Below are 13219 nucleotides of genomic sequence, written 5' to 3'. Positions count from 1 at the left end.
ATTCAGACTTGCCGCGAAGCCACTCCTGTGTAGTCTTGGCTGTGTGCTTAGGGTCGTCCTGTTGGAAGGTGAACCTTCGCCCCAGTCTGATGTCCTGAGCGCTCTGGAGCAGGTTGTCATCAAGGATCTCTGTATTATGCTGCTTTGATCTTTCCCTCATTCCTGACTAGTCTCCCAGTCCCTGCCGCTGAAAAACATACCCACAACAGGATGCTGCCACCACCATGCTTCACCGTAGGGATGGTGCCAGGATTCCTCCAGACGTAACGCTTGGCATTCAGGGCAAGGAGTTCAATCTTGGTTTCATTAGACCAGAGAATCTTGTTTCATGGTCTGAGTGTCTTTAGGTGTCTTTTGGCAAACTCCAAGTGGGCTGTCATGTGCCTTTTACTGAGCAGTGGCTTCAGTCTGGCCACTCTACCATAAAGGCCTGATTGGTAGAATGCTGCAGAGATGGTTGTCCTTCTGGATTATTCCCCAATCTCCACATTGGAGCGCTGTCAGGGACCATCGGGGTCTTGGTCACCTCCCTGACCAAGGTCATTCTCATGTGCATTTACCACAGGTGGACTCCAATCAAGTTGTAGAAACATCAAGGATGATCAATGGAAACAGGATGCACCTGAGCTCAATTTCGAGTCTCATAGCAAAGGGTCTGAATACTTTTATGTGTTACTGCAGATTTTTTTTTTCAGTGACCTTGAAACATCCTTAATTAAATTGTCCTCAACATGACTTCCTAGGTGGGTTTTTGTTAAACTACAGTACTAGGTCATAAAAATTACAATACTTACTCCCCAATAAGAATCAACATGCTGGCAGAAATGGTGGTTTCCAAAAAAGGCTATTGTAGAATATAGGAGACAAGGGAGTTGACATTAAGCCCACCAGGACAGCTTAGTTTGAACCCAGTAGCCTAGACAATCTCTCTGCGCACTCAATCTTTGGGTCAAATTTAGCGCTAGACTTACCGTCCCATTGGTCCATTTATAATCACCTACCCGCAAGACACAACTCCTCTAAAAAAAGACAGAAATTAGATTGTTCAATAGCTTCCAGTGCATTTTATTGTTTGCTTAGAAATTCACCAGACAGACATAGCTTGTAAGGACTGTCACTTAGATATAAATTAAAATGGGTTACTTTGCATCTCGTCTTGTAGCATCCACAGTGTTAACTTAATAACTCAAACAGGCCTCACATGCCTTCATTCCTATTAAAATATGAACATTTTATTTCCCACCAAGAGGTGCAACCCCCAATCCCTGTCGTTTCGATTAATAAGCTCATTGAGCCGACTTGCTTTGAAAAGAGCAATGAAGACCTAGGCAGAAGAAACGTCAAAACAGGAAAAAAAAAACTGGCACGGGTCGTCATGGCGACAGACTTGATATACAAAACTCCTCTGTCCCTCTCGCTTGTCACTAGCAGCTCACTCACAGCCAAGGAAAACCCCACTCTGATTGGACAAAGTGTTTCCATGAGAACAGAAACAGCTACGCTTGACACACCCATGGAGAAGGGAATGTCTGTGTGAGCCAGAACTGGGCGCTGAAGTGAGAGAGATGGATGGAAGCAGTGGAAACCGTCTGAGCTGTGTGATTGAATCCCTGTAGCTGTCTGTCCTCACATGGCTTTGACTTTGATCTGCTTCATCTTCATCTGCTTCTTCTCAATCTTCTTCTGATCACGACGTTGAGCAGCCTCCTGGAAAAGGGGGCAACACCATAGAGACAGTTAGAGCAAGAGGTACAAAGAAGGCCAAGATGAACAGTGTGCTGTGTTCCAATGTGTAATGTTACAGTGTGTAGCGTTCCAGTGTGTTATTCTGCTGGTGGGCTGTGGTGGAGCTGACCTCCAGGCGGCGCTGTCTCTCAGGATCCTCCTCGCTCATGATCCTCTCCTTCTCAGCCCTCTTCTTCTCCTCCCGCCGGGTCTGAGCAGCCTCCTGGCGCTGATTGTGGGTCTGCTTCAGGAAGTTCTCCTCCACACGGGCACGGTTCTTATCCGCCTTCTGTTTTCCCTGGAGGACAGACACAGGGAGAGAGGGTGAGCAAGGAGATGCAGTGATGGATGAAAGGAAGACTGTAGATAATCAGAAATAAAAAGTCTGCCAATAGGCCAGATTGAGGGTGTACTAGGAGACTAGTGTAATTATCTTGCCATTCTCACCTCTCTGTTGAGGCGGAGCTTCTTGACCTTGTCGATGCTGTAGATGACCATGTTCATCAGGGGTAGCAGAGTGTCCATGTCTTTGGGAGACGTGTTCCCCATGCCAGGCACTACATGCACAAACACAGGAAAACATTTGTTAACATTTCATTCAGTCACTACGTATCAAATATGGTGAATCGGCTGCATGCCAAGTGTTGGAAAGCACTTCAAGTGGAAACAATTGGCTCACCATTAAATGTAAACAGCAGCGTCTTCTTGGTCTCAGGCAGCTTTAAGGGCTGTCCATCCCTGAAACACAACAGGGTTGAGAAGGAAGCTTCAGGTAACAGAAACAGCTGTACATCATTTCATAAGAAGCTTTAATACAAGACCAGAGGTAGGGGTTGAGTAAGGACATTGGTGTGATATAGTTAGTATGTTGTGGAAAAACTGACTTGCTTGCAGGCACACTTACTCTTGCACAACTTTTGAACCAGAAAATTGGTCAGAGAAATGGATGGACTCGATCTTGTCAGCATGGTTGGTGATATAATGAACCATCTGAAAGACAAAGACAGTGGAAGGTGAATGAAAGAAAAACAAGGGGTCTGTCAAATTGTGGCACACTGTACTCTACATGTCATATTCTCCCACTACAAACAATAAGAGACCACTCTGCAATAGCCTAGTGACAAAGTCCCCACTGTAGTGAGTAGGCCACAACAGAGGTCCCCTTCCTTGCTCACCTTGCTGTCCATCACACCATCCGTGACCTCACCCATCTCTGTCAGGATGGCCAGGAGCTCAGGAAGGCCGTACTTTGCTCCTGACTTGGGCTTGTCACTGCAGAACTCACTCTGGGGACAGACAGACACACAAATAAAGACGGGTCAATACATACACCCACGCAGCCTGAGGCTTATAGATGGTTAATAGTGTCTGGAAGGCTGAATGAAACTATAGTGATGTTGGCCCGCCCCTCACCAAGTCCTGCATCTCTTTCTGCATCCGGGCCATGGCCTTTTTGGTGCCCACAGCAAACACAAACGTATCCATGTCCTCATCATTCAGAGTAACTTTGATTTGCTACAAAGAAAAATAGACAGAAATATACAGCAAGTCAGACAACAGAAAAGGTCTACCTTTAGGAAAGTATTTGTAAGCGCTGAGGTGAGTGACAATGTGACTGGTGATGTACATGTATGCAGGCATCATATGTACCCACCACTTGATCACAGACTGGCCTCATCATCCTGGCCAGTACATTCAGCAGGTCCTGCCTCTTCACAAACTGGAACAGACCAGAGAAAACATTGAAACAGCAGCTAGTTCTCACACAAACACTTTCTCTATCTTACTCACACACACTGTAAATACCTTAAGCTGGATGAGCATGCCTTCACAACACACTCGACCTGAGCACCACAGGTTGTAGATGTGCTCATTCTCCTGGTTCAGCTTCCCGGTGCTCACTGCATCCTTACTGGTGCCATCGTCACCCACCAAGGCAAAGTTGCTCTCCAGGAGCTCTCGGTGGGAGTTGAACCAGGCTGTGGCCAGACGGCTGTTCTTGTTCTTGCCGATGATGTAGTTCATGATATAGGCCAGCAGGCCCGTCACCATTAGAATTTCCATGTAGTAGCTCTCCCAGCTGTTCTGAAGGTGGGCCGGCACCTGGAAGGGGAAGACGGACAGACTTCATCACCTTGACAACCACAACATTAAGGATGTTTGATCTTGGAACTCACATTTAAGAGGGATGTTCTTCTTGGTTGTCAGAGTACAGTTTAAGAAATAGGTCTAGAATCAATGGCTTCATATTGGTCACTAGTCTGGTGTTAACAGTGAACTTACTGTGTGGATGATCAGAGGGTCTTTAAGGGACTGGCTGGGCTTCTCCATGCCATCAAACTCGTCTGGATCGTACTTGCTGTACATGTCTTGATCCTACAGCAATACACAATTAAATAATGATTCGTTCTGGCACAAACCAAAAACACAGGTGCATGGGATAGTGTGCAAACTAAGTTGTCCCTGGTCATATGCAAGCTACCAGGCCACTGCAGCCCCTAACCTGTGTATCGGAATCCTCAAAGCCGTCCTCCTGTCCGTCTTCCTCCAGCTCCACTGTGGCCTCGTCCTCATCATCCTCAGCAGGCTGAGCCGCACGGGGTGGAGGGGCTGTCTCTGGCTCGGCCGCAGTGTCCTCGCTCACATCCTCAAACTCAGCAAAGTCATTGTCATCTGCAAAGTCTGCCAGGTCTTCCCCATCGTCAAAGTCATCATTGTAGCGTCCCCTGGAGACGGGCAGTGCTAGGAGAAGTAGCAGCGCGGGCAGCAGGAGGTACACACTCCTCATGGTTGAAGCTGTGCCAGCACAGGTGAGAGGAGAAGAAGAGCAGGAGGAAGATAAGGTGGGAAAGGTAAATTCAGGTCAAACCAGGTGGGTTTGGAGGTGACAGAAGGTCCAACCAGCAATAGACAGAATGCCTCAGTCAGTCTCACACAGGCTGGCTGTCACAAAGACGTTTCCAACAAACATCTGCATTACTGTGAGTTGATTTAGTTACATGCCCAGGATAGTAACTTGTTTGTTTATAACACATATCTATAATTTCATGCCTCTTACATCCACTCCCACTGAAAAGGTCAACATCCAAGAGAGTGGTAGCTAGGTCTGGACACTGTCAAATTACCTAAATCAAAAATGTGTCAGTCTGAACGCCATATAATCTGTCCATCAATCGGATTGGACATGGATAGTGGTTATTGGTAATGACCCAGTGACCCTATGATTCACAAGTCATCAATATTCTAAATATATGGCTCGCGTTGCCTTCTTTATAGACACATCTTCATTCTAGACACCGTAGTCCATTTATGCTAGTTATTAACTACCAGCTTAACTAACCACAGCTACAAATATCTTGCTTAGCATTCAGGTGCGCTAACTAACGTTAGCTGTCTGTTGCTAGCCAAATCCACTCTCTGACTCTGTTAGCTAGCAAGCTTGACTTGGAGTAGATAGCTGAAATCATAGAACATTTCAGATGGCTAAGACTACAAAGAGTTAGCAAATATGCAACCACAGTTGACGATTTCTGGTTAACAAACTAACGTTAGTCTAGCAAGCTAGATAACTCACTGATTAGACAACGTGTCCCATCCCCCCCATCTCTTCCCATTCTAACCGAGCAAGCTAGCTAACGTTTCCAACCAAGTTATTGCCACCCTATAGCTAATAAGTGGTTGACAATATAACAATAGCCGGATTTATCAAGTTGAATCAAACTAAAGCAAAACAACACATGTAACGTTAGCTGTATGAATACCTATGGAGTGTTAAAATATGTTCCTATGGAAAACGCTGAGGTCGTCGTTAGCTTAACTGTTCAATACAGTCCTCTTGACAGTAGATTCTACCACAGAGTTTCTAAAAACCCAGAGGCGCAACCTCGCGAGACTTCCTGGACCGCTTGCGAAACTTACCAGGCCGGGGTTTGAGAAGTCAAATATTCTTCCTTGTTGTTGTTTTTCTCGAAATCTAAAGACACAGCCTAGATTCAAGCCAATGTTGTAAGTAGTTAAATATGTTATTACTCCAACCTTATGAAAGTGACAAACTGACACTCTTTCATGTTCGTTAAAAACAACTTTATAGCGAAGAAGTGCCTTTGAGTTGACGGCGTGCACATGCGCAGTTTGGCCGATACGTTACCCGTTGACGTTCAGCTAGCCTACCAACGTCGCCATGACACCGCCTACAAGTGTGATTAGGGGTTTCTATTGGATAATCAGTTTATGGCGCTTTCAATACAACTGGGAACTCCGGGGGAAAAAAGAGGTCGAATAATAACACCAGTGATCTTCGGGTCGGAAAGCATGAAAGATGCCAGAGTTTCAGACTTGGAATTCCGAGTTGCATGACTGTTCAAAAGTTTTTTCCCAGTTGTATAGAGTTTATCAACTATATATATTTTTGTTCATTTTAAATAAGCCTAACTCTTTTCCTAACCTTAACCTAATTATCGTAACCCGCTACGTTAATTCTCCTAACCTGTTACGAAAAGTTAATTGTGACATAAACTGTATCCAAAATCCCTAAGCAGAGTCCACCACCCTTGTTACGCTGTTAAAATAGTAAAAACAATATTTGCATATTTTAGAATGGTGTGATTGGTATGATGATTTCCACACTTTAATGGAGTGATTGTAGTCTATGAGCTAGCGAGCGTCACACCGCCGACATTTTCTTCGATGGGAGGAGATTTGAGGAGAGTGATGACCCACCCCTCTTTGTGGTTAGTGTTGTTGAAGTCGGAGTCGGGTCAAAGCTAGCAGGGGACTCAATTAGAAAAGCAGGCTCACTTACCCGGATCATCAAAATCGAGCGAATAGCAAATTCAGACTATTGGCCGTAAGCTAACGTGTGTCTCGAAGCTTCATTTAAGCTTAAACGTCGCCTTCGTTATCCGACAGTGATAGCTATTACGCGCTACTAGCTAGCTAATGGCGTTAACTGGGCTAGTGTAGTATCCATAACTAACGACTGTTTGCTAGCTAGCTGTCGTTTGACAGCCTTTGTCATTTGAACTGTTCAAGTCTTCAATTCGGAAAGTCTTTAACGAGCCGTGGGGTGTATTTTGTTCCAAGGAAACAGTTGTTTTGTTTTATATAGGTAAGGATTTGATATGGTTAAATAAAGGTTAAATAAAAAAATATAAGAGCTCGTTTATTGAGCTATGTCTCTCCACGGTAAGCGAAAAGAGATCTACAAATACGAAGCGCCATGGACGGTGTATGCCATGAACTGGAGCGTTCGTCCCGACAAACGCTTTCGCCTGGCCCTTGGAAGTTTCGTTGAAGAATATAACAATAAGGTGAGTGAGAAGATGACCTGTATATTTTTGTTAACCAGTCCCAGTGTAGAATCAGAACGAATTAGTTGGGACCACCGTGACTCCCACAATGCTGTGATTACATTTACATTTAAGTCATTTAGCAGACGATCTTATCCTGTGATGTGGGCTACCCAGAACAGATCTTAGGTATAAACAGAACTCAGAACAAGAACAGATCTTCGCTTCTACAGTTGTAGAAGACCTCACCCACAAAGAATGAACATGATCAAAAAGTTAATAAAAACAGTATGAAGTGTGTTTAAGCTCTGAGTTATTTGTTCCTTGTTAAATACAGTCGTGGCCAAAAGTTGAGAATGACACAAATATTGATTTCCACAAAGTTTGCTGCTTCAGTGTCTTTAGATATTTTTGTCAGATGTTACTATGGAATACTGAAGTATAATTACAAGCATTTCATAAGTGTCAAAGGCTTTTATTGACAATTACATGAAGTTGATGCAAAGAGTCAATATTTGCAGTGTTGACCCTTCTTTTTCAAGACCTCTGCAATCCGCCCTGGCATGCTGTCAATTAACTTCTGGGCCACATCCTGACTGATGGCAGCACATTCTTGCATAATCAATGCTTGGAGTTTGTCAGAATTTGTGAGGTTTTGTTTGTCCACCCATCTCTTGAGGATTGACCACAAGTTCTCAATGGGATTAAGGTCTGGGGAGTTTCCTGGGCATGGACCCAAAATATCGATGTTTTGTTCCCCGAGCCACTTAGAGCACCTTGCCATAAGGAAAAAGTGATAACTATCATGCTGGAAAAGGCATTGTTCGTCACCAAACTGTTCCTGGATGGTTGGGAGAAGTTGCTCTCGGAGGATGTGTTGGTACCATTCTTTATTCATGGCTGTGTTCTTTTGCAAAATTGTGAGTGAGCCCACTCCCTTGGCTGAGAAGCAACCCCACACATGAATGGTCTCAGGATGCTTTACTGTTGGCATGCCACAGGACTGATGGTAGCGCTCACCTTGTCTTCTCCGGACAAGCTTTTTTCCGGATGCCCCAAACAATCGGAAAGGGGATTCATCAGAGAAAATGACTTTACCTCAGTCCTCAGCAATCCAATCCCTGTACCTTTTGCAGAATATCAGTCTGTTCCTGATGTTTTTCCTGGAGAGAAGTGGCTTCTTTGCTGCCCTTCTTGACACCAGGCCATCCTCCAAAAATCTTTGCCTCACTGTGCGTGCAGATGCACTCACATCTGCCTGCTGCCATTCCTGAGCAAGCTCTGTACTGGTGGTGCCCCGATCCCGCAGCTGAATCAACTTAAGGAGACGGTCCTGGCGCTTGCTGGACTTTCTTGGGCGCCCTGAAGCCTTCTTCACAACAATTGAACCGCCCTCCTTGAAGTTCTTGATGATCTGATAAATGGATGATTTAGGTGCAATCTTACTGGCAGCATTATCCTTGCCTGTGAAGCCCTTTTTCTGCAAAGCAATGATGACGGCACGTGTTTCCTTGCAGGTAACCATGGTTGACAGAGGAAGAACAATGATTCCAAGCACCACCCTTCCTTTGAAACTTCCAGTCTGTTATTTGAACTCAATCAGCATGAGAGTGATCTCCAGCCTTGTCCTCGTCAACACTCACACCTGTGTTAACGACAGAATCACTGACTTGATGTCAGCTGGTCCTTTTGTGGCAGAGCTGAAATGCAGTGGAAATGTTTTTGGGGGATTCAGTTAATTTGCATGGCAAAGAGGGACTTTGCAATTAATTGCAATTCATCTGATCTCTCTTCATAACATTCTGAGGCAGCAGACTTTGTGAAAATTAATATTTGTGTCATTCTCAACTTTTGGCCACGACTGCATATCAAGAGCGGTTTCTGATTTAATTATTGTTGTTTCTCTTCAGGTGCAGATTGTGGGTCTGGAGGAGGAGAGTTCAGAGTTCATCTGCAGGAACACCTTTGACCACCCCTACCCCACCACCAAGATCATGTGGATCCCGGACAGCAAGGGTGTTTACCCAGACCTGCTTGCCACTAGCGGGGACTACCTGCGCATCTGGAGGGTATGCATGCACCCACAGCCTCCTTGATACTAAATCATACGTAAACATAATAGATGTCATATGTTGGGCGCTCCCTGGCCTGCACCCTCTTCTAACTATTGTGTCCCTCTTGCAGCATCTGGAGTTGCACTCTAGCTCAGTTACTTGCCCAGAGGGGACTATTTTCTACGTAGTTGTATAGCATCTCATGGCTTGTTAAATCTTACCCCTTAGGTCAGTGAAACAGAGACGCGTTTGGAATGCTTGCTGAATAACAACAAGAACTCTGACTTCTGTGCCCCACTCACCTCGTTTGACTGGAATGAAGTGGATCCTAATCTGCTGGGTAAGAGATGGGGCATATGCATATAGTAGAGCTGGGACTATAAACTGAAAAGTATTGACACCGACCAAATATCATGGACATTTTGCTGATCTCGTTCATTACAATAAATAACCTATAGGTGCCCTAGTAGAGAAATGTGAAGTTTCAAATGAAATAAGTTTGCTAATATGGGTGATTGTTAATACAACAATTGATAGCTACAACATTCAAAGTAGTAGATTAAAGAGTAATATAAAAAAATAACTGTGGTGCACATAACTTGAACAACAAGGTTATGACATTTATCGTGATAATTTAGTCCATTGTGACATGGATGTTTGTCCATATCGCCCAGCTCTAGCATATAGTCTATTGGTTTTCTGTCAGTGTCTACAGCATGTCAGAGTAAGTAGCGTAAAACAATTTAAATGCAATCTCAAATAGCTGCCTGTCACTTAAAATCTGGGCATTGTCACATATTTCAGCATATAAATGCTGGGTCTAAATTAATTGTTTACAACTGTTACCATGGACACAGCTCTGATATTCCCACAGTCGTGCATTACATTTTTCATTTTGTCAATATTGCAACCGATGGCTCCTCCAAAAATAAAACACACCATCAAATTAATGGTGCTAAAGCGTGAAATGGAGGGTGTGTGATAGGCAGCCTTTGCAGGTCTGATCTGCGATGGATTTGTTATTATAATGTTTATACTGGTCAAACTGGTAGTCTTTTCAACATTTTATTGAGCTGTGTGCATAATGGAAATAGATTCCTGGGTATAAAAGAAGCCTGTCTCAAATAAGCGCCGGTTGTGTAGAGTGATTAATGCAAATAAACACCCATGCTATTAATTTAGTTTTACAGTATGTCTTGTTTGGTGAGTGTCAGTGTTTTTAATCCTGGTTCTGATCTGTCCATTACAGGCACCTCCAGCATTGACACCACCTGTACTATCTGGGGGTTGGAGACTGGCCAAGTGCTGGGCAGAGTCAACCTCGTATCCGGCCACGTCAAGACCCAGCTCATTGCTCATGACAAAGAGGTGTGAGGGCTGAGGGGGAATATAGGCCTTGCCTTGAAGTTTAGTTTGCTTGTATGAATGTGCATGTTTGAGACTGTATGAATGTGCATGTTTCAGACTGTATGAATGAGTAAGTAAAGGCTAGTTGTCGTGAGCAGGGGCTAGAACCTGTTCAGGGAGCAGAACCAAAAACCGGAAAATAATGACATTTTTTGAGGAACGGAATTGGGAACGAAACTGGTGTCTCTAGTGTTCCGTAACAATCCTTTATTCCAAATCTTGAGAACCGATTGATGTTATTTTTTGTTCAAAAAATATTCCTGATGTGTAATGTTTAATTATGTAATTCAGTGAAGTTACGTCTCTAAAGGTATTCTAGTAATAGCCTAAACACATCCCAATTCAGATGATATTTAGCGCTTCAAACCAAGCCCCCGCCATGTCCACCCCTCTCTCTCCCCACCCATGAAATTGTCTTCTCTCGCGCCTGCACTTAAATGGCCAATTAAACATGTAAACAAATAGCTTGCGCATACACTGCAAGCTGCTCCATCCAAACTAATTGATGAAGCAAATGAATGAGCTAAATGTGAAAACGGTTTATTTTACAGCTTAAACATTTTACCAAAAGGAGCGATATGAACTGTAACTTTTTTGGGGTTCCAACCAGTTCAGAATTGTATTATGCTGGTCGGACCACTGGAACAAAACAAATAGGGGTTCTTTTCGGAACCGAACGACTGGAAAATCATTTTGGTTCCAACCCCTGGTCTTGAGATCATAAAGTGTGAATGTGTGTCCGTGGGTATACCAGTGTAATAACTCTGCATGTTGGTGGTGTTCTCTGTCTGTAGGTGTATGACATCGCGTTCAGCCGCGCAGGCGGTGGTCGGGACATGTTTGCGTCGGTCGGAGCGGACGGCTCAGTACGCATGTTTGACCTGCGGCACCTGGAACACAGCACCATAATCTATGAAGATCCCCAGCACCACCCCCTACTGCGCCTCTGCTGGAACAAACAGGACCCCAACTACCTGGCCACCATGGCTATGGACGGCATGGAGGTCAGTCTATTTAACTCTACTTTCTCATTCCTCTTTCAGTTTGGTTTTGTCCATTCTCTCTTTGTTGCTCCCTCTCCTTATCCCCATCTAATGTGTTTATCTCTCCTGTGCTGTGTGTCTCAGGTTGTGATTCTGGACGTGCGTGTTCCCTGCACGCCGGTGGCCCGCCTCAACAACCACCGGGCCTGTGTCAACGGCATCGCCTGGGCTCCCCACTCCTCCTGTCACATCTGCACTGCAGGCAAAGCACAAACAGCTTCTTCACCAGTTCACCTTTCCTCAGACCCCATTCTAAGTCTTCTCACCTTCTCCCTTCAGTGTAATAATAATGTCTTGTCTTTCCTCAGCCGACGACCACCAGGCGCTGATATGGGACATCCAGCAAATGCCCAGGGCCATCGAGGACCCTATTCTGGCCTACACAGCCGAGGGGGAGATCAACAACGTCCAGTGGGCCTCCACCCAGCCTGACTGGATCGCCATCGGCTACAACAACTGCCTAGAGATCCTGCGGGTCTAAAGCCAACCTTCACCTCAGGTGTGGATGAGGACAATGTGTGGATTCAGAACTTGGACATGTTTTTTTGAGTGGAAGTAAATCTTGCAGGACTGCCTCAAACCACTACTCTGTCCTGGCTGATTTGATGTACGTATGGGAGGCGGTGTGAACTCTTTGTCCCACTCCACAATGTCCTGGTTTACTCTGTTTTTGATAGAACTAATCCCTGTGTCAAAAGGAGTATGTTGTCATCTTTATTGTTTTGGTAATCATCAGTGTCTGTACAGCGCCAAAATGCATCAGTGGGTTCAACAATTCTAGATGGTCAATTCATTATGGAGTGAAACAGTGCAGTTTGAACTGAAGACTGCCTCTTGAGTGTGTTTAACCTGTTGTTTTAGCCATCTCTATAACATAATGACATATTTAGTGTCAGGAAACTGGATTTAAAATGACACTCACTGTCAGAAAATGTCATCTGGGTGTATTTCTGAACTGGTTTGAATCCAGTTATAGACTTCTGAATTTGAAACCATAAGGCTAATTTTAAGGCCTCATAATAATTTTTTTTAATGGTTTGCTGGTACCAGATCACTTCCATGATTATACTGTGATAATCTGACATATAGTGAAGTGTTATGGTTCAATACCACAGGAAGTTGGTGGCACTTTAATTGGGGAGAACAGGCTCATTCTAACAACTGGAGCGAAATAGGTGGAAATACATATAACACATGGTTTCCAGGTGTTTGATGCCTTTCCATTTGCTTCGTTCTAGCCATTATTATGAGCTGTCCTCCCCTCAGCAGCCTCCTGTGTTCAACACACAGTTGCATGTCTCACAGTTTGGATACTTTGCCATCAGCCCCTTTGGACTAGACCAGAACCTACCAAAAACAAGCTTAATAACGTTTTCTTCATTTTGAGTAGAGTTGCTTGGAACAACTGCAGTTCCTATTCAAGATTGTGTGAAACAAATACGTTTACTTAGCCTAGTACTGAAGGAGAGTGAAACCTTTTTTTCTCGTGTCTCGCTCTCCCTATCTTTTTATTGTTCTCTGTACTCGAAGGTCAACCCCCTTTTCGCATGTTTGTACAAGGGGAAATGTACATTCTTATAAATATATGAACCAAGATATTGATCCAAGATATTGATAAGGCAAATCTACATGTAGCTTTTTTCATAAAAGTTTGTATTACCAAATTTGCTTGAACTAATAAATATTCCTTTGTGTTTTTGTA

The 13219-nt window shown here is 44.2% G+C and overlaps 2 protein-coding genes across 4 annotated transcripts; one reads left to right on the top strand and one right to left on the bottom strand.

Annotated features, from left to right (window-relative positions):
• Nucleotides 1-1049: 1049 nt before the first annotated feature.
• On the bottom strand, nucleotides 1050-5791 carry LOC139574775 (PAT complex subunit CCDC47). 2 transcript variants are annotated; one of them, XM_071399664.1, is made up of 12 exons: nucleotides 5644-5791; nucleotides 4229-4521; nucleotides 4009-4101; nucleotides 3532-3828; nucleotides 3380-3445; nucleotides 3139-3240; nucleotides 2901-3011; nucleotides 2630-2715; nucleotides 2405-2463; nucleotides 2173-2282; nucleotides 1856-2023; nucleotides 1050-1707 (listed from the first exon to the last, which is right to left on the bottom strand). In XM_071399664.1, the coding sequence occupies exons 2-12, from the start codon at nucleotides 4511-4513 to the stop codon at nucleotides 1627-1629; spliced, it is 1458 nt and encodes a 485-aa protein (XP_071255765.1). In that variant the 5' UTR covers nucleotides 4514-4521; nucleotides 5644-5791; the 3' UTR covers nucleotides 1050-1626. The 2 variants fall into 2 exon arrangements, with proteins under 2 accessions (XP_071255765.1, XP_071255758.1); XM_071399657.1 differs by lacking the exon at nucleotides 5644-5791 and adding an exon at nucleotides 5487-5638.
• A 164-nt stretch (nucleotides 5792-5955) lies between these two features.
• LOC139574789 (DDB1- and CUL4-associated factor 7-like) lies at nucleotides 5956-13219 on the top strand. Of its 2 annotated transcripts, XM_071399683.1 has the most exons (7): nucleotides 5956-7034; nucleotides 8924-9082; nucleotides 9296-9407; nucleotides 10317-10435; nucleotides 11269-11478; nucleotides 11602-11719; nucleotides 11826-13219. In XM_071399683.1, exons 1-7 carry the CDS (start codon nucleotides 6897-6899, stop codon nucleotides 11996-11998), a joined length of 1029 nt encoding a protein of 342 aa, XP_071255784.1. In that variant the 5' UTR covers nucleotides 5956-6896; the 3' UTR covers nucleotides 11999-13219. The 2 variants fall into 2 exon arrangements, with proteins under 2 accessions (XP_071255784.1, XP_071255777.1); XM_071399676.1 differs by having other exon boundaries at nucleotides 11602-13219.

This window comes from Salvelinus alpinus, chromosome 1 (genome assembly GCF_045679555.1).
Source record: "Salvelinus alpinus chromosome 1, SLU_Salpinus.1, whole genome shotgun sequence".
NCBI classification, from domain to species: domain Eukaryota; kingdom Metazoa; phylum Chordata; class Actinopteri; order Salmoniformes; family Salmonidae; genus Salvelinus; species Salvelinus alpinus.
This window is presented reverse-complemented; position numbering and strand designations above follow the sequence as displayed.

What these genes read in the sequence shown, in the direction of transcription:
- LOC139574775 (XM_071399664.1), bottom strand. Translation starts at nt 4,513, where the DNA reads ATGAGGAGTGTGTACCTCCTGCTGCCCGCGCTGCTACTTCTCCTAGCA. An exon ending in GCATGCTCATCCAGCTTAAG is followed by an intron (nt 3,446 to 3,531) that starts GTATTTACAGTG and finishes GGTCTGTTCCAG; the next exon opens with TTTGTGAAGAGGCAGGACCT. An exon ending in GGTTCAAAAGTTGTGCAAGA is followed by an intron (nt 2,464 to 2,629) that starts GTAAGTGTGCCT and finishes GTTGTGTTTCAG; the next exon opens with GGATGGACAGCCCTTAAAGC.
- LOC139574789 (XM_071399676.1), top strand. Translation starts at nt 6,897, where the DNA reads ATGTCTCTCCACGGTAAGCGAAAAGAGATCTACAAATACGAAGCGCCA. An exon ending in TTGAAGAATATAACAATAAG is followed by an intron (nt 7,035 to 8,923) that starts GTGAGTGAGAAG and finishes GTTTCTCTTCAG; the next exon opens with GTGCAGATTGTGGGTCTGGA. An exon ending in TCATTGCTCATGACAAAGAG is followed by an intron (nt 10,436 to 11,268) that starts GTGTGAGGGCTG and finishes CTCTGTCTGTAG; the next exon opens with GTGTATGACATCGCGTTCAG.